This window comes from Glycine max, chromosome 16, assembly GCF_000004515.6.
Source record: "Glycine max cultivar Williams 82 chromosome 16, Glycine_max_v4.0, whole genome shotgun sequence".
In the NCBI taxonomy this organism is placed as follows: Eukaryota; Viridiplantae; Streptophyta; class Magnoliopsida; order Fabales; family Fabaceae; genus Glycine; species Glycine max.
In genome coordinates, this window is record NC_038252.2 from 33602399 (window position 1) to 33621212 (window position 18814).

The window sequence follows — 18814 nt, forward strand, 5'->3', positions numbered from 1 at the left end:
TCCTACTATGCACGTAAAGCTGTGAATTGTAATTTAATTTATAAAATGATTTACTGATGTTATTTTTATAATGTTTGGGAAGTAATAATTAGCTATAATTATCAAACGGAGTATATATATATATAATCCAGAATAAAAATGATTAATTTTAATCATTAAATTAAATTAAAATAAAAAATTAAAATTAAAATTTTATTTAATTATAAAATCTGAATACTAATAAGAATTAAGAAATTTAAGATAAAAGATAAAGAAAGATATAATATAAGATAAAAATTTAAAAGAAAAAAAAACGTGTATAAATGAATTCCATTCAACGATACAGAAAATGGGTTTAATGAAATTGGCAAAGTCTTATGACATGACCTCTCGTAACGTGCTTAGACTTTTGCAAAAGGGACGACAATTGCATGTTTACGAATGTCTTTCGTTGTGCCCCAGAATGCACAGTCTATAAATAAGTAGAGATGACGTTATTGAAAATGAATTTAAACCAGTAAAATTTTACGTTGGGAATAAATTAGAAAAAATTCCACGTTGGATTTTTAAAGTAATCATTATTATAAATAATTTAATTTATATATATTGTCAATATATTTTTAATAAACAATTATAATAAATAATTTTTAAGATAATTATTATAAAAATTAACAATTTTTTACATAAAAATATAATTTTTTTACAATATCATTGTATATATTAATCATATTTATAAAGATTAATAAGTTTATCACAAATTATGATTTGATAGTATAAAAACTTTGACACTGTTAATATATTTCAATGAGTAAATAGTTTAAATATACCAAATAGCGAATACTATTATAATCCTACATTAATTCGAAGATCAAAATGTATAATCTCTCAAAAAGATTACAAGATCAATCCGATCTAGCTATTACCGAAATCACGATCCCTCCTCTGTAAAATATGCAAAATTAGAATGTCCCATAAAAGGGGTAGGGGTAGGTATGTGCCAATTTTCTTTATTTATAATTTTCGAAAACTTCATGAATGGTCCTGACTTTAACATGCTTTATAGAAAAACAAATAAGGCAGGCACCAACCATACCGTTTCATCACCTTTACATTTATTTATTAAGAAAAAACCAAAATGACACTGCACCAAGCAAACAAGGGGCAACAATACACAAAAATTATTAGCCAAAGCTATGATATATTAAAAAAATACCTTTTAAAAAAGGTTTCCAAGTGGACAAATAATTAAAAAATAAATAAAAACAGGTCAGTCTAATCTAAGAGAGAGAACCCAGATTTGGTGTTAGTAGCACCACACCACTCACCACTATGCCAAAAAAGAAGCAAGCAAAAGTAAAAATCTTAACTTTATTTTTATTTTTTTTTCTTTTTTGAAAATTTGGTTCATGGCAAGCAATGTGCTTTAACTTTTTAAGTTTAACGTCCATTAGTTATGGCATGCTATATATAGGCATTGTGGAGGGACACACACACAAGAGTCATTGCCTTGTCAAAATCCTTTAGTCCAACGTTGTCTTCGGAGCCTCATTTTTACATAGGTTGTTCTGTTATTTTTGTTGTTGTTGTTGTTCTTGTCATCCACAATATCTGGGGTACCCATTTCACCAAATCATTCTTTGCTTGACAATCCTGATACCCTTTGGTGAAAAATCGCTTCTGGGGTCTTAAAGGAACAGACTAGGATTCAGGGCCGTGATGGAGCAGAAGCACGTTCTGTTGTCAGCATTGAGTGTCGGGGTTGGGGTGGGTGTGGGGCTTGGGTTGAGCTCAGGGCAGAAATGGGTTGGCGGGAACCGTGACTCTGATGAGCTTTCTGTGGAGCAGATTGTGCAGGAGCTCAAGAATCTGGTGGTTGAAGGAAGGGACGGCAACGTTACATTTGAGGACTTTCCTTATTACTTGAGGTGATTTTGAGATTTCATTGCAGTAGAATGATATAATATGACCCAAACATGGTGTTATTGATGTCTCTGTTTCTTTTTTCTTTTTTCTTTTTTAACCATTTGACCCTGCAGAATGACATTTAGACATGGTATATTTGAATTTATGATAGTTTATTTTGATAAAGTTGGGTGTCAAAGGTGTTTTGAACATGGATCTCTCTCAGTTTGACTTGTAAGTTACTTGGCAATCTGCTACGATTATTCTGGTAGATATAAGTTTGATACTTTCTATTGGGCTTCTGTTATGGGTTTGATCTCCTAGTATCTTTGAGATTTTATTTGATTGTTTGTTGTTGAGTTAACCTTTGGTACCTTGGTAATCCCAAACTTCCTTAGATTTTCCCTTGGGATAGTTTTCTTTGGTATTAAAAGTAAATTGTTGCATTTTGAGCATCTGTTGGGTCAGAAACAGGGAAGCAGCAGGATATGAGTGATGTATCTTTCCTGATAAATGCGTGATGTTTTTCTGAAGTAGATCAAAGAATGAATCTGATAGCATACTTTTTTTTATTCCATCTGACAATATACTTTAATTTGAACTTTTTGTAATCAAAAGATAGCTTATTTTGTTATATATGGTACCTAGTGCTTATTATGTGCACTTAACACTCATCGTTGATTTGTTATCTTTCATATTAGTTTTGTGGTTAAACATAGCGCTATATTTCAGATTGGTGCATCGCCCTCTTTTAGATGATGGAACGATTGTCGTTTGCACTTTTCTATGCCTGTCTACTTAAGTTAGTTGTTGATTCAGAGCATATAAATGGTGATCAATAAATCTGACACCCAACTTCAAATAATTAATACCAGCTGACATGAAATGATCACACTTTTGTTTTCTGCAAAGCTACAATGATTGACACTCTAATTCAAGTTGTGGTAACAACCCCCTGGTGTGAAAGGACGGCTGCACAAGTCTCTCACCATTATGAGAGGGTCATATATAAACAGCCTTGGAGCGTGGCCTGAGAGGTTGTTTCAGTAACTACAACTCATGACCTCTATGATGGGAAGACACACTCTCTAACAACTTCTTGAAGTGCCAAAAATGAAAAAAAAAAATGTTTTCTAATTCCATAGTCTTTGAAAATTCCTGATACCTAGATGCTTAATTGCTTATGCAGTTTTTACAGCAACAACTGAGTTCTTTCCATATTTTCTCTTTTCTTTTTCTGCTCTCATATTCTCTAGTTCATCATAGGTCGGTATGTTGGTATATAACAACTATCAAAGAGTTTTTGGATGTAGGAATATGGTATTGATTTTTAATTACTGCAAGATTGAAAATAAATTCCTTCTATGGTTAATTTTGCATCTTGGATATAATTGAATTCAAATTCTAGCTTCTCACCTTTTGATTTTATATTCCAACAGTTACATGCTACATTAAATCAGCCATCATGCTCTTGTTTCTAAATGAGTTTTTTATTAAGGAAAAAGTAAGTATTATAAAAGTATTGTTTCCCGTAGATATTGTTTATATTTAGCGCGGATCTCTATATTTGGAGCTCATGTCCTGTCACAGATGGATTTGATCTAACCATGGAGGAATTTAATGTATTATTATTACTACCTATTTTCCTTATTTATTCAGATGTCATGAGCAATATTTCATTTTTATTTTCCTTTTCCTGATAGCACCATATCTTATGCATGCATATAATGTGACAAATTGCAGTGAAAGAACTCAAGTTTTGTTGACAAGTGCTGCATATGTTCATTTAAAACATCTTCACTTTTCCAAGCACACCAGGAACCTCCCACCAGCAAGCAGGGCTATTTTGCTATCTGGTCCAGCAGGTATACTAAGCAAGAATTTAACCTTGTCCTGCCGAAACCTTTTCAAATTTTAAGTTGGTTTTACTAATACTATTTACTTATATATTTTGAAGAACCTTACCAGCAAATGCTTGCCAAAGCTTTAGCACATTACTTTGAATCAAAGTTGCTGTTGTTAGATATTACTGACTTTTCTGTGAAGGTAATTTTTCATGGCTTCTCATTTTATTTGATTTATCTGGTCGCATACATATATTTTACCTTTTACGTTTTCCCTTGTACAGTTGCAGAATAAATTTGGATGTTCTAGAAAAGAACCAGTAAGTTTACTCTGCACCATTCTGTCATTCTTGACATGTTCTAGAAATCATGTAATAGTTTGTTCATAAGTGATATTTTTATGACTTATTTGCTTCTGTTTACATAGTCTTTCAAAAGGTCAATATCCGAGGCGACTTTGGAGCGAATGTCTGGTTTGTTTGGTTCCTTTTCAATGCTTTCTTCAACAGGAGAAACGAGAGGTACTAAAGGAAATAACAGTCAACTTTTACAGTATGAAATTTTTTATTCTATAATTACCTGTTATAGAGTTTGGTAGTTGAAGACTTCAAGATATGAAAGATTTTATAATGCATGTATTGCTTTGACATCTGGTAATAGGTTTTGTTTTTAATGTTAGTATCACAGACAGTAATCGTAGCTTGACATCGTGAAGACTCTATTATTATCTCTTCTCATTTTTCTAGAATTTGTATTGATTGATACCCACATTGACCTTTATCTATATGTTGTTAATGTAATATACAGACTATTACTTCATTGATTTTGATTGATAATTTCTTTTGAAGGAATTCTGCGTCAACAAAGCAGTGCTTCTGTAAGTTCCAATCCTCCAAAGCTTAGGAGGAATGCCTCTGCTTCATATGATATAAGTAGCACTTCTTCCCAATGTGGTCCAACATTTCCAGGTTATACTTTAGAACTATAGGTTACCATATTAAGAAAGTATGGGGTTGCTAATCCAACTCAGATTAATTTGAACATCTACTTTTAATTCTGTTGTGTACCCTGCAAGCTTCTTTTCAACGTACTGCTTTAAATAGTAAACTACCCGGTCAATTTGTTAGTTCATCTGTAAAGATGAAAGGTATTAATACTATTTCTAAGGACGTTTATAGAAGTTTCGAACTAATGTTAACAAGAACTAATCTGATACATGAAAATCCATATTATGAATTTATGATTATTCTGCAAACTCTAGTAGGGAAATAGTCTTCTCTACAAGTTTCTTGTTTAAACCATGGTAAATGTCATGCAGCTAAATGCTTGATGCCTTGTCTTGTTGTCACTAATGCATGAAATATCAATGTTCTCCTCCAACATTTTGCTCACTTCTTTGAATTATGTTTTCAGCTCCTTTAAAGCACACAAGTAGTTTGTGTTTTGATGAAAAGCTCTTTGTACAGTCACTTTACAAGGTGATTTAATTACTGAAAACTTATTTTACCAGTTCATATTTAAATTGTATCTAACGTCAACCTTTGTTGGCAACATTTACATGAGATGAGTATAACGAATTTGTCACTTGGCTATCTTCAAGTAGAGTTCTTACACTAATAACAAGATAATTGTAATATTTGCAGCTTTTGGTTTCTATCACAGAAACTGGTTCCATCATTTTATACATCAGGGATGTTGAGAAGCTCATTCTCCAATCACCAAGGTTATATAATTTACTACAAAAAATGATAAAGAAACTATCAGGCTCGGTGTTGATACTTGGTTCCCAGATATTAGATTCAGAAGATGATTGCAAAGAAGTTGATGAAAGGCTCACTGTACTATTCCCCTACAACATTGAGATCAAAGCTCCCGAAGATGAAACTCATCTTGGCTGCTGGAAAGGCCAACTGGAAAAGGATATGAAAGATATTCAGTTCCAAGATAATAGAAACCATATTGCTGAAGTACTTGCAGCAAATGACATTGATTGTGATGACTTGAACTCAATCTGCCATGCAGACACTATCTTACTCAGTAATTATATTGAAGAAATTGTAGTATCTGCATTATCTTACCATTTGATGAATACCAAGGATCCGGAGTACCGAAATGGAAAGCTAGTTATATCAGCCAATAGGTAAATACTTGCCCAATGACTATGTAAGCAATTAATTACGTGACCAGATTTTCTAGTTACTGATCTTGGATGTGAACAGTTTGTCCCATGGATTGAGTCTGTTCCAGGAAGGCAAGAGTAGTGGGAATCTGAAGACTAATGAATCTAACAAGGTATGCTTGTTTACATCTATTTATCAGCACAGGAATAGCGGATAAGCACAAGGAAAAAAACTGGTGGAGAGTGCCTATCATTATATATATTCAGTTATTATTAATTGATGTGTATTCTGTTACATTAGGAAAATTCTGGAGAAGATATTACTGGTGCAAAGAATGAAATGAAGTGTGACAACCAAGCACCTGAAAACAAGAGTGAGACAGAGAAATCCATCCCAATAACGAAGAAAGATGGCGAAAATCCTATACCTGCAAAAGTGGTAAGATAAATTTTCTCAGCACTTAGGCTAAACTGTAAAATGCTTCTTAATCTTACCTATCAAGTTCTACCCATGTAGTAACAGAGATAAGAAACAATAAATGGATAGCAAATTCACTGAAGCTGTATGATTTATAAATGGAAATTCGCTGGTTTTCTCAACATTTTACTAGCCATGCAGCTGAAGCTGTATGATTTAAATTCTAAACTTATTTCCTTTTACTTTCCCCCTTTTTTGTGTTACTATATACTAATTTCTTGCTTGCAGGAAGTTCCTGACAACGAGTTTGAGAAGCGCATAAGACCAGAGGTTATCCCTGCAAATGAGATAGGGGTTACATTTGCAGATATTGGTGCATTGGATGAGATCAAAGAATCACTTCAAGAGCTGGTAATGCTTCCCCTTAGAAGGCCAGACCTCTTCAAAGGTGGGCTTCTAAAGCCATGTAGAGGTATATTGCTTTTTGGGCCTCCTGGTACTGGAAAAACAATGCTAGCAAAGGCAATTGCAAATGAAGCTGGTGCAAGTTTCATTAATGTCTCAATGTCAACCATCACATCAAAATGGTTTGGAGAGGATGAAAAGAATGTCCGAGCTCTGTTCACACTGGCAGCTAAGGTTGCCCCAACAATTATCTTTGTTGACGAGGTTGACAGCATGCTTGGACAGAGGACTAGAGTAGGAGAGCATGAGGCTATGAGGAAGATTAAAAATGAATTCATGACACACTGGGATGGGCTATTAACAGGACCTAATGAGCAAATTTTGGTTCTTGCAGCAACCAACAGGCCATTTGACCTTGATGAAGCTATCATAAGACGGTTTGAGAGAAGGTAGGACCACACCTTTGTCTTATTGTTTGCATGATCATGTGTTGCTTCTATTCAGCAACAACATTTTTGCAATCAGAACAAAGACTGCATTTCTCCATCATTATGATGAGCATATGTTTGACCATAAGAAAACAAGAAAATTCATAACAAGTGGTCATTTCATCAATTTCCTTTTGAGGTGTCTATTCTTATTTTCTATATAGCTGACAATACCATATGCCTTCCCTTGAAGACAGATATCTTTCTGTAGCTTGCCTTAACTCTTTTAGCAACAGTTCTTGCCTCTTTGGCATTTAAATTGTTCAAAATTTAGTCTGTCAGATGTCTTTTATGGATACAATAAAATCAAGTGTTTTCAACTGTGCAACATCAATATTTAATGCTTTTTAGTTCAACTATTATTGCTCTTGTAACTTGTGAATCATAACTCTCACCTTTTTATTGTTGAGCAGGATCTTGGTTGGTCTTCCATCTGTTGAGAACAGGGAAATGATCTTGAAGACTCTTTTGGCTAAAGAAAAACATGAAAATTTAGACTTCAAAGAGCTGGCAACCATGACAGAAGGATATACTGGAAGTGATCTAAAGGTGAATTTTGGTGGCGATTTACTGGTTTTATTTTTTTTGGGAAAATAAATTGATGTTAATTTCTGTGAACAGAATTTGTGCATCACTGCGGCTTATCGACCTGTTAGAGAGCTAATACAGCAGGAGAGAATGAAGGACATGGTAGTTGTTAAACAACTTCTACTATTTTAAGTTTAACATCTATGTCCATGCAAACTTTGGTATGAGCTTAACTAAATATCTATTGCACGATATATTAGGAAAAGAAGAAAAGAGAAGCAGAAGGCCAAAGTTCTGAAGATGCTTCAAACAATAAAGATAAGGAAGAAAAAGAAATTACCCTGAGGCCTTTAAACATGGAAGACATGAGACAGGCTAAGACTCAGGTAGGGTGAATTTAAAATTTCACTCAAATGGCTATGGAGTACTTGATTTGGGCATTTGTACAATACTGCATGAAGTATTTAAAAGTGGATATTTGTTAAAATCGAGGAATTAAAAAATGCTGGTTCAATTGAATACGGTGATGGATATATGGCACTAGAGTCATCTGATCCATTTTTATTTCCACTTAAAATGGTAACATGTACATGTAAGTTGTAACCAAGGATTTCATACTAACAATGTCACACAAGTGGAAGAAGGAAAGTGTGTATTTCCAATAGAATATCTTTTCCCATGTACATGAACTTACAGATATCTGATTAAATGCAGGTGGCTGCAAGTTTTGCATCAGAAGGATCTGTAATGAATGAGTTGAAGCACTGGAATGATTTGTATGGTGAAGGAGGTTCAAGGAAGAAACAACAGCTCACTTACTTCCTTTAAATTGTGGAATGCTACTTTTATTTTTGGATTTGTGACCATTCATCCTCAATGATACATACCTTTAACAAAGGAAGGATTCCTTCATCAGAGATGTTGAACTCAAAGCATGCCCAAATTTCTCACTATATACCAAATGTCATAGAGATATCATGATTCCCAGAAAAGCACAAGTTCTACCACACATATCTATTCTCTAAAGGACGTGTGGATCGTCATGCACTATGTTTGGGAATGGGTTCTCGGTTTTCATTTGGGTTGTCTACAAACAAATGAGCACCTGTATTAGGGGATTTATATTATGTCATGCATGGTTTTGGAAGATGCAATGGCTTTGTAGGAAGTAGGAATATTTTACACCAAACATTTTAGGTATGCTGTATTATATAATCAGAAATTTGTAAATTGATTGTGCAACTGTACTGCTTAATAATTAAAATTAGAAAGCTTCTATCTTATCTAATTGTAACTGACAACTTTATAAATGTTGCTGCCTTGTACTCAAATTGTGTTTAAAATAAACAACTTATTAATTCATTCTCTATATGGTATCAGTCTAAGCTTATTCGTGACCTTGAAGGCTACCTCATTGGCAAAACACCTTGCCCTCTTTTGATGAGGTATTTGTTAAATTGCAGAACTATGAGATGTATCGCAAGCGTGATGAGCACTTCAACTAGCAGAGGGTGCAACTAGCATTACCCATCTGTGCCAACTTTGCCAATCACCGCTGCTCACACCAGTCTACCAGATGGTGCAATTAGCATTACCCATCTGTGCCAACTTTGCCAATCACCGCTGCTCACATCAGTCTACCAGAGGGTGCAATTAGCATTACCCATCTGGCAAGCATCATAGATCGTCCTACTCCAACACTATTTGCCAACTCTGCTCCAAGAAGGGACACAGTGCTCACACCTGTCACTGTTAAGTTTTGCTTTTACGGATTGTTGAAGTAACAACCCAATTTCCACCTAGTCCAAACAACTTTGCCCAAGTTTAAGATCAGTTTTTGCTGCAGTAATTCACATTCAATTCCTTGGCAATGCATCCTTTTAATCTCATATAACTTATTTCCTTAAATGAAATCATGAGACTAATGTACAAAAGCACAACAAAATCCCTAGATCAAACACGGTTTTCTATTTCTACATAATCAAAGAGCATGACCCAAAAATCAAGAAACAATAACCAAACATCTTAATTCCCATTATTGTGAAGATTCATCAACTTCATACAAAACAACTAGTTCAGATTTAAAGGCTAAACTACAAACAAAATGCTTAGAAAGTAAAAAGGAAAATAAACTAGATGGATCACAATCACAATTGGCTCCCTCAAGCTCTAGAAGCCTTCCTTAATTCTCTCTCGGTCTCCAAATCCAACTGTGAGAGATGCCTTCTCACCTCCAAAAGTGTCTCTTTGCATTTTCCACCTCAACAAGCTGGCACCTAGAATTCAGAATTTTTCCACCAAAAATTAAAATATCTATCCTTCAAAATATTTCCTCAACTAGAAGTAATAAAAGAATAAATAAAAAATTGAAATGCCAAGAAAATTACCAAGACTAAAAGCTATATAAAGAAGTAGAAAATGAGATAGAAAAACTACCTCAAACTTATTCTCTATTTTACACTTAATAACTTACGAGGAGGAAACAAATATATCAAGAAAACAAATATACGTTATTTATATTGAGTTATTATTTAGCGATTAGAAAATAGGATAAAGTATTGAACATTTATAGTAATAGTGGAAATCATCAATATTTTAGGATTAAGTATTGAACATCAATAATTATTAGTTTAATGATTTTACAATAACAATATAGTTTTATATATACTATTAATTAATCTTGATATAAGTTTTGTAAAACTTCACAAACTTATCATATACACATGCACCAGTAAATAATTGAATGATAATATAAAATAATTTAATATTGTTAGTACACAAATTATTTTCTCTAATTATATCTTTATTTTATTTTATTATCATAAAAAAATTTCATCCAAAAATTTAAAAGATTACATAGGACATAGTTTTATTAAAATAAAGTATTGAATATAAACACTATCACCCAACCACTCAACCTAGCAAGAAATCATGACCCTACTTAATTAGCATGCTACATTTACACATTTAGTTATTCATGGTTAATAAATCTCATTTTTTTTCTATAATTTAAGAAAGCAACTTAGCCATTGTACCACAAAAATAATATCTCTTTTAATATATATATATATATATATATATATATATATATATATATATATATATATATATTCATATCCTCTCTGAAATAAACTTAATTAGTTTAACTAATCTTGCATATAACTTAGGGATCTAACTTTCTAGTAGCTATTGATTTGAAATTATCCCATATCTCTTCAAAATTAATTATATTAAAAATATTTAAAAGTTATGAAACTTTACTATCACAATTCAAAATTATAATACATATGAAATCTTTCATATGTATAAATTATATGGAAAGCAAAAGAAACTATATATATGGAAGGGCTACAATATTATTATTACCTGTTAAGCTTCAGCCATGCACCTTTGATATTTTACTAGCAAATACTGCTACCTTAACATAAATATTGTTTGATAGATTGTTCAAGAACTTGAAATAGGCATGTCTCCAAGAACTCTTGAATAAGATTGAGCCAAACACCACCCAAAAGCTTATAACAAATCCAAATGTCATACTCATGTAAAATTCACGACTCAAAAGTGAATATTCATCCTCTTGAACTTCAACATTGGGTTTTTGTGTTGGTCTCTCATCAATACAAAATTTCTCAAGTGGCGGTCCACAAAGATCAAGATTATCTTCATAACTCGAGGCATTGAAACTCTGTAACTGTGTGCTGGTTGGAATTTTTCCAGTTAGATGGTTATGTGACAAATCTAACACGCTGAGCCAATAAATTTGAGTAAGACTCGGAGGAATTGAACCAACCAACTGGTTTCTTGACAAATCAAGAGATTCAAGTGATGTTAGCTTTCCAATATTTGAAGGAATCTTTCCGGTCAAATGGTTTCTTGATAAATTCAATGAAACCAATCCAAATAAATCCTCTATTTCCAGTGGAATTTCTCCAGAAAAGTGATTGCTTGAGAGATCAATGCTTTTTAAAAGTAGTAACACATTATTTTTGAACATTTGTTCTGAACCTTTCCACATCAAGAGTGCATTCAAATCATATGTAGAATTAACAAAAATGCCACTGGTATTGACAAGATATGAATGACCTTGATAATCTCTTGAAGATGTCTTTTGAGTCATTGAAGTAAAATTTTTTATGCATTTAGGAATTTGCCCAGACATGCTGTTTAGTGACACATCCAAGAGTTGAATGTCACTTAGGTAGCAAATTTGCAATGGTAAACTTCCATGGAAATTATTTCTTCCCAAACTTAAAAATTGCAACTCTTGTAATTCGCTCCCTATCCAAGCAGGGATAAGCCCTGATAATCTGTTTTCTGAAATATCTAGCATTACTAGATTTGTGCAACTCCTCAAGGAGAAAGGTATCTCATCTGTTAAGTTGTTGTTTCTCAATAGCAATGCTTGAAGATGAAGAAGAGATCCCATGGACGTGGGTATCCTTCCTGAAAAATTATTGTGACTTAAGTCCAAATAAGTTAATGACTTGAAATGGCTCCAACAGTCAGGAATTTTTCCAGAGAAATGATTATTTGAAAGGTCTAATTCGTACAAAGTTTCAACTGTACCATTAGCACATAAAAATGAAAGAGAATCTGAGAATTGATTTTTGGGTAAATCAAGAAATACGGAACCTCGCAGAAATGGTGGAACAGGGCCATCAAATTGATTTGGTCCAAGAATTAGGGAATATTGAATATTCTTTGTTGGAAAATTAGGAATTATACCATGGAGATTATTGTATGAAATATTCATTGAAATAAATTCTCGGAATGCTAAATTAGCCCAAAACCACTTTGGAACCATATCTGCTATTCCAGCATTTGAAATGTCAATACCCTGAAATTGATTTTGTGTCTCCAACCATTTGGGAAATACTGGACCTAGCTTGCAAGATCGCAATCCTATGCTGCGCAACTGAAATGGTGGGACCCAATTTTGGCTAAATGCCAAGGCCAATAAAGAGTTGTCAGATAACTCCAAGAAGTATAACTTAGACATATTAGCGAAATGATAGTCAGTGAACACACCCTTTAAGGAATTTGATTGCAGATCTAGTTGCTCCAGTTGAGGTGGAAATTTAATATCTTTAGGAATCTCTCCATTTAGCTTGTTTCCATAAAGATATAATTTTTTTAAAGATGAGAATATTGAGAGGTCGGGTAGTGTGCCGTTGATTTGATTCATGCTTAGAGATAATTGTTCCAATGAATATCTAGCACATCCAGACAAGTGATGGATTATCATTGGAAACTCTTCACTCAAGCTATTATTGGACATGTCCAACGAGCGCAAAGCACATGCATCCCCAAATGATTTTGGAATTCCACCTTCTAAAGAGTTTGATCCAATTGACAAAGACTCCAACAGAGATGGCAATTTGTTACTCTCTGGAATTTTGCCGTTTAATTGATTTTCTGAAAGATCCAATGTTTTCAAGGAAGAAAATATTGAAAGGTCAGAAAGCGTACCATTGATTTGATTTCCTCTTATGTTCAATTCTTGCAGCGAGAATCTGGCACACCCAGACAATTGATGAATTATCACCGAAAGCTCTTTATTCAAATTGTTACCAGACATATCCAGTGATCTCAAAGCACATGAATTCCCAAATGATTTGGAAATTCCACCTTCTAAAGAGTTTGATCCGATTGACAGAAATTCCAAATGAAATGGTAAGAGGATGCCTTCAGGTATCTTTCCACTTAATTTATTTCCATCAAGAATCAATGTTTTTAGAGACGAGAATACTGAAAGATCAGGAAAAGAGCCGGTGATTTGATTATGTGACAAATCCAAATCTTGTAATGAGTGTCTAACACAACCACTAGACAAATTATGAAGGATTGATGGAAGGTCTTCAGTCAAAAGGTTTGCTGGCATGTATAAAGAATGTAAGGTGCATATATTCGCGAAGGATTTGAAATCCTCACCCTTGAGTATATTATCTGAGAGGTCGAGGTGCTCAAGAGAATTCATTACACGGCCAAAATGGTTTGATGTGGAACCCTCCAAGAGGTTATAACTAAGGTGACGTTGGACAGCCACTGGAGTATCATTGATGACGTGAAGCTGTTCTGGGAAAGATCAAGGAAGGAAAGGGAACTAGAAAAGTTGAATTTGGAGGGCCTCAATGAAAGGATAAAATGATCGGAAAGGCTACAGTAACTTAAACTCAGTTCTCTAAGTTTTGGTAGCTTGGCAATCATTTGGAGGAAGCTATGAGAAGTGTTGAGATTAGATACGAAGGCCAAGGAAAGATGGGTTAAAGAAATGAGATTAGACACCCAATGATCTCCATCGTCAATTTTGAGAGCACCATCATCATAAAATGATCCTCCAAGATAAAGCTTCTGCAAATTTGAAAGGTTCCCAAGTTGGGACGGTATACTTCCTTCAAAAGAATTGTAGCTGAGATCAAGATGCAGCAACTGGGAGAGATTTCCAATTTGAGAGGGTATATTTCCTTCAAATTGATTGATGCTGAGATCAAGATGCTGCAACTGGGAGAGATTTCCAAGTTGACGTGGGATTGAACCCTCCAGATAATAATTCCGAGCAAGATTTAAGTATTTCAAATGAGAAAGAGAGCCAAACTGAGTTGGAATTTTTCCGCCAAAATAAGAATGTGACAGATCAAGGTATCTCAAGTTGGTGAGAGAACCAAGAAACTCTGGGATTCCTCTGCCTTGAAAATCATTCCAACTGAGGTTTAAATAGTTTAATTGTTGCAACTCCATCAACGACTTGTGGATCTCTCCTCTGATATAACGTTCTTCATTATCATCTCCATGAAGGTCGAGCATTAGAACATGGGCGGTGAGGTTGGAGCAGCGAATCCCTTGCCATTGGCAGCAATCAGAAGTGGTCCAAGAAGAGAGCATGCCATAGTCATCCAGAAGTGCAGCCTTGAATTGGAGGAGTGCTTCCCTCTCAGTCTGAATGCACATAATATGGTCTTGAGCAGAAACAACAACCTGCAACATCATTAATATTATTATGCCTTCCATGAATTTCAAACCAACTGGAGTTTATTTTTTACTTTTAATAAATAACAGTAAAAAAAAGTTTTAGATATTCATACTTTTAATAAAAAAAATCCTTTTAGGATATTTAATTTTTAAAAATTTGTAATACACGGATAAAATATATAAAAAAAAAACTCTTCAATAAAATTTATGGAAATTAGTTAAAATAATTTTGTATTTCCTCTAAATTTACTAATATAAATTTTACGCAAGTATGAAAAATATATTCAAATAATTTCTTTTGACCCAAATAGTTTGATTAGTTATGTTGATTTTATAATTATTTCTTTCCGGCTTTTTTAATATTCTATCAGCTCCTTTTTTATTATTTATATTAAACATGTTATATTCTATGCATTTATGTTATAAATATAAAATCAAAAGAAGTAATTATTATGACGTCTTTAAAATTTAAACAAGTAACTAAAACTATGAATATTGGTAAAAATGTTTGAATATAAATGTGTGTATAACTTTTATTTTGTTATTTAAAAGTTTAAATAATTTGAATAGTCTAGGGGGTTAATTTAATTAGTTGGAAATTAATATAAATTTTTTGATATTATCTTTGATTTCAATAGATAAAAAAAATCTTAGCTTGGTATTTAATTTGCTGAAAAGATTTGAAGCATATAAACATGGCCGCTATGAGATGGGTTCGGCATACAACACTTCTAAATAATAATTATGACTTCTGCGGTTCTGTTTGCTTCTACCACAACTACTTTAGAAAAATAATTATTTTAAGGAAAAATTTTGAACGAAAACTTTCATCCAAATGCCATTGAATTTTTATTTTAATTTTAAAATAAATTTTGTTCCTAACTTCTCTTTTAAATATGTAACAATTTTATTAGTTCATATTATTTTTTTACAAACATTAACCAATAAAATTGGTATATATTTAAAAGAGAAGTTAGGAGAAAATTTATTTATTAGATAATATTATAAAATACTTCAAATATAATTGAATCCATTGGCTTATATATTTTCAGCTTTCAGTTTTTAACTTTTCAACTTTCAAACTTTATAATTTCATCTACAATTTTAACTATCAATTAGCAATATTTTAAGTAATAGTCCGAAACACAACCTGAATCTATGGTGGCAAAAACTATGAGCAAGATTTTGTGCACTAATTACTTGACCCATATTTTGTTATGCATTTCGACTGAAAGCTTTTGAGTTTAAAGATGCTAAAATGTACTTTAGTATATATATATATATATATATATATATATATATATATATATATATATATATATATATATATATATTCTTATGAGTAAAAGTGACGATCACTACACAACAATGACACAATTGCTGCTTGTGTTCCCATTTTTCTTTTATTTTCCAATTTAATATTTAACCAATTAAATAAAAATAATGTAGCATTCTAAACGATATATATGAAGGGAAGACTTGGAAAAGTCTTCCGTCAAGAAGTTGCAAAAAAAAAAAGTTTTTTAAAAAAATTAAAGATTACTCATCCGTAACTTTTGCACTTTGTTTGGATTAGAGATGAAATAGAGAAAAATGAAAGAGAAAAAAAGATAGAAATAAAAGAGAAACAAGGTAGAGAATTTATATTGTTTAAATAGAAATAGTAAAAAAATGAGTGTTTTTTTAGGAATCCTCCCATAAAATCAATATCGCTTCTCACAAAATCCTCCCATTTTACCACTGTTTTTGAGGAATCAATTTTTTTTTGGACCCCACTAAATTTGTTTTTACTTCATTTTCATTTCCATCCCATCTAAATCAAAAGTTCCCATTTCATTTTTTTTACCCCACTAAATTTGTTTTACTTCATTTTATTTTCAGTCCATCTAAACCAAAAGTTCCTCACTTCTTCCCAATTTATTTCCTTCCAAATGATCCTAGTGGAGGACTTCAAATTATATGTAATTGACATTAAAATCATAACGTGTTTGAAGTGACATTCAAAGTAGGTTTAGTTGAAAAAAGTGACCATGTTCTTAACCAAGAAGAGGAAATTGGGTTTAAAAACATATACCATGCTTGAAGAGGACATTCAAATTTAAAGTTAATTAATCTATTTGTCCCATATACCAATAGACCCATAAATGATTTTTTTATTATTAAAGTGGCCATGTTCTTAATATATATATATATATATATACATAAATGCTTTAAAAAAACGAAGAAGAGAATATTGAGAAAAAAGAACTAAAATATTCAATAAATTAAAACAATTCAATTCCAATTAAATTCACACCAAAACCCAATACTTTCTATAATTTTTAAAATTCTTAATTGGCTATAATTTCATTATTCCTATACATCAATATATTAAATATCAAATATAAAATAAATTTCTTAATATCAATTTTATATTTGTCTTATATATCAACCAAAATATGTACTCCTTAATATAATAAAAAATTAATACTATGACATTTTCAAGGGATGATTTGAAAAAATATATCATCAATTTGTCATGAAAATAATGTATGATTGACAAATATAGCTAATAGAACTTAAAAAGAGTAATGACATTCAAAAATTGGAAAAAGCCACTATATTCTACTCTACAAATAAAAAAGTGTATGCATGGTGTGAGCCTTTTTTGTGTGTGCGTACGGAGAGAAAGATTGAAAATAAAATTTATTGTATCTTTCATTTGTTTAAGTCAAAATGGATTATATTAGAATCTTAAGAGAAAGATCATTTTGAAGGTTAAAATGGGAAAAAATGAAAATTATTGAATTAAGATTAAAAATAATATATCATTGAAATTATTGAATTAAAATTAAAAATAATATATCATTGAAATTAAAACTTAATTATAAACATAGAATGTAATATTATTATTATCCTTGTCTTTATTATTGTTGTCATTATCTTTGTCATCACTATTTATGCCTTGTTGCCACTATCATATTTGATGGTTCAACATCTACATATACCATGGTTCAACCTTGAAAACAAAAAATAAGGGGGCAAAACAAACGGTGCTTCAACCTCTAATTCAATCTGAAACATTATGAACCCAAAAAACAATGAACAAAACATAGGAGAATGATCTATTTTAAGAAGAAAAAAATGACAAAACTGTGAATAAAAATTTAAGGAAATTGAAATTCATTGAAATCAAATGAGATTTGAATTGCGATTTTCACAAATACATTCAAATGAGAAAACATGAACGAACCTGCAACATCATAAATATTATTATGGCTTGCATGTATTTGAAACGAACTGGATTCATGGTTGGCATTTTGGTGATTATGATGAGAAAGGCAAAGTGATTGATGAAATGAATCCACTGAATATGAGAATTAGAATGATACTGATGACTTTAGCACTGCCAATAGGCATGCATATATATAACATCGGGATGGTTAATGGAAGTCACATTTCTCAACTGTTGGGCCACTCATAAATTCTTCCAAGTATGTAAAATATATTCAAATAATTTCTTTTGATGCAAATAGTCTGATTAGTTATGTTTATTTTATAATTATTTCTTTCCCATTTTTTTAAATTATCAGCTCTTTTTTTATTATTTATATTATACATGTTATATTCTATATATTTATGTTATAAATATAAAAGCAAAAGACGTAAGTATTATGACGTTTCTAAAATATAAACAAGTAACTAAAACTATGAATAATAGTAAAAATGGTTAAATATAAAAGTGTGTATAACTTTTATTTTGTTATTTAAAAGTTAAAGGGATTTGGATAGCTAGGGGATTTAGTTTAGCTGGTTCAATAAGATTTATGAATTATTATATATCTTTTGTTATTATCTTTGATTCTTACGGATAAACAAAAGATAAAAAAACAAGAAATTGGATAAAAAAAAAGCTTGGTATTTAATTTGTTAAAGAGATTTGGAGCATATACGCATGCACGCTATGAGATGGGTTCGACACACAGCTAATTTCCAATCAGACCTCGTATTGGTGGTACTATAACACGTCTAAATAATAGTTAGGACTTCTGTGGTCATGTTTGCTTCTACCTCAATTATTTTCAGAATAATTCAAACTTTTTAATTTCATCTAAAGTTTCAACTATCAATTAACAATATTTTAAGTAATTGACCTAAACACAACCTAAATCTACGGTGG

General features: G+C 31.9%; 3 protein-coding genes across 3 annotated transcripts; 1 reads left to right on the forward strand and 2 right to left on the reverse strand.

Annotated features, from left to right (window-relative positions):
• Window positions 1-1277: 1277 nt before the first annotated feature.
• On the forward strand, window positions 1278-8966 carry LOC100817952 (spastin). Its single transcript, XM_003548087.5, has 15 exons — window positions 1278-1904; window positions 3625-3746; window positions 3839-3927; window positions 4010-4045; window positions 4153-4246; window positions 4574-4693; window positions 5139-5203; window positions 5369-5865; window positions 5945-6017; window positions 6146-6283; window positions 6551-7116; window positions 7569-7704; window positions 7777-7845; window positions 7944-8069; window positions 8398-8966. Exons 1-15 carry the CDS (start codon window positions 1696-1698, stop codon window positions 8509-8511), a joined length of 2454 nt encoding a protein of 817 aa, XP_003548135.1. The 5' UTR covers window positions 1278-1695; the 3' UTR covers window positions 8512-8966.
• A 730-nt stretch (window positions 8967-9696) lies between these two features.
• On the reverse strand, window positions 9697-13306 carry LOC100789433 (receptor-like protein EIX2). Its single transcript, XM_006599957.3, has 2 exons — window positions 11050-13306; window positions 9697-9959 (listed from the first exon to the last, which is right to left on the reverse strand). Exon 1 carries the CDS (start codon window positions 13262-13264, stop codon window positions 11060-11062), a length of 2205 nt encoding a protein of 734 aa, XP_006600020.2. The 5' UTR covers window positions 13265-13306; the 3' UTR covers window positions 9697-9959; window positions 11050-11059.
• Window positions 13307-13432: 126 nt separating this feature from the next.
• LOC102661033 (receptor-like protein 34) lies at window positions 13433-18014 on the reverse strand. The gene is made up of 2 exons (XM_014768751.3): window positions 17888-18014; window positions 13433-14661 (listed from the first exon to the last, which is right to left on the reverse strand). Exons 1-2 carry the CDS (start codon window positions 17951-17953, stop codon window positions 13663-13665), a joined length of 1065 nt encoding a protein of 354 aa, XP_014624237.1. The 5' UTR covers window positions 17954-18014; the 3' UTR covers window positions 13433-13662.
• Between the last annotated feature and the right edge of the window lie 800 nt (window positions 18015-18814).

Excerpts from the sequence above, each read along its gene's own strand:
- LOC100817952 (XM_003548087.5), top strand. The coding sequence starts at position 1,696 with ATGGAGCAGAAGCACGTTCTGTTGTCAGCATTGAGTGTCGGGGTTGGG. Across the intron at positions 5,866-5,944 it reads CTAGTTATATCAGCCAATAG|TTTGTCCCATGGATTGAGTC; the intron begins GTAAATACTTGC and ends GGATGTGAACAG. Across the intron at positions 7,705-7,776 it reads ATACTGGAAGTGATCTAAAG|AATTTGTGCATCACTGCGGC; the intron begins GTGAATTTTGGT and ends TTCTGTGAACAG.
- LOC100789433 (XM_006599957.3), bottom strand. The coding sequence starts at position 13,264 with ATGTCTGGTAACAATTTGAATAAAGAGCTTTCGGTGATAATTCATCAA.
- LOC102661033 (XM_014768751.3), bottom strand. The coding sequence starts at position 17,953 with ATGCCAACCATGAATCCAGTTCGTTTCAAATACATGCAAGCCATAATA. Across the intron at positions 14,662-17,887 it reads TAATATTTATGATGTTGCAG|GTTGTTGTTTCTGCTCAAGA; the intron begins GTTCGTTCATGT and ends ATGATGTTGCAG.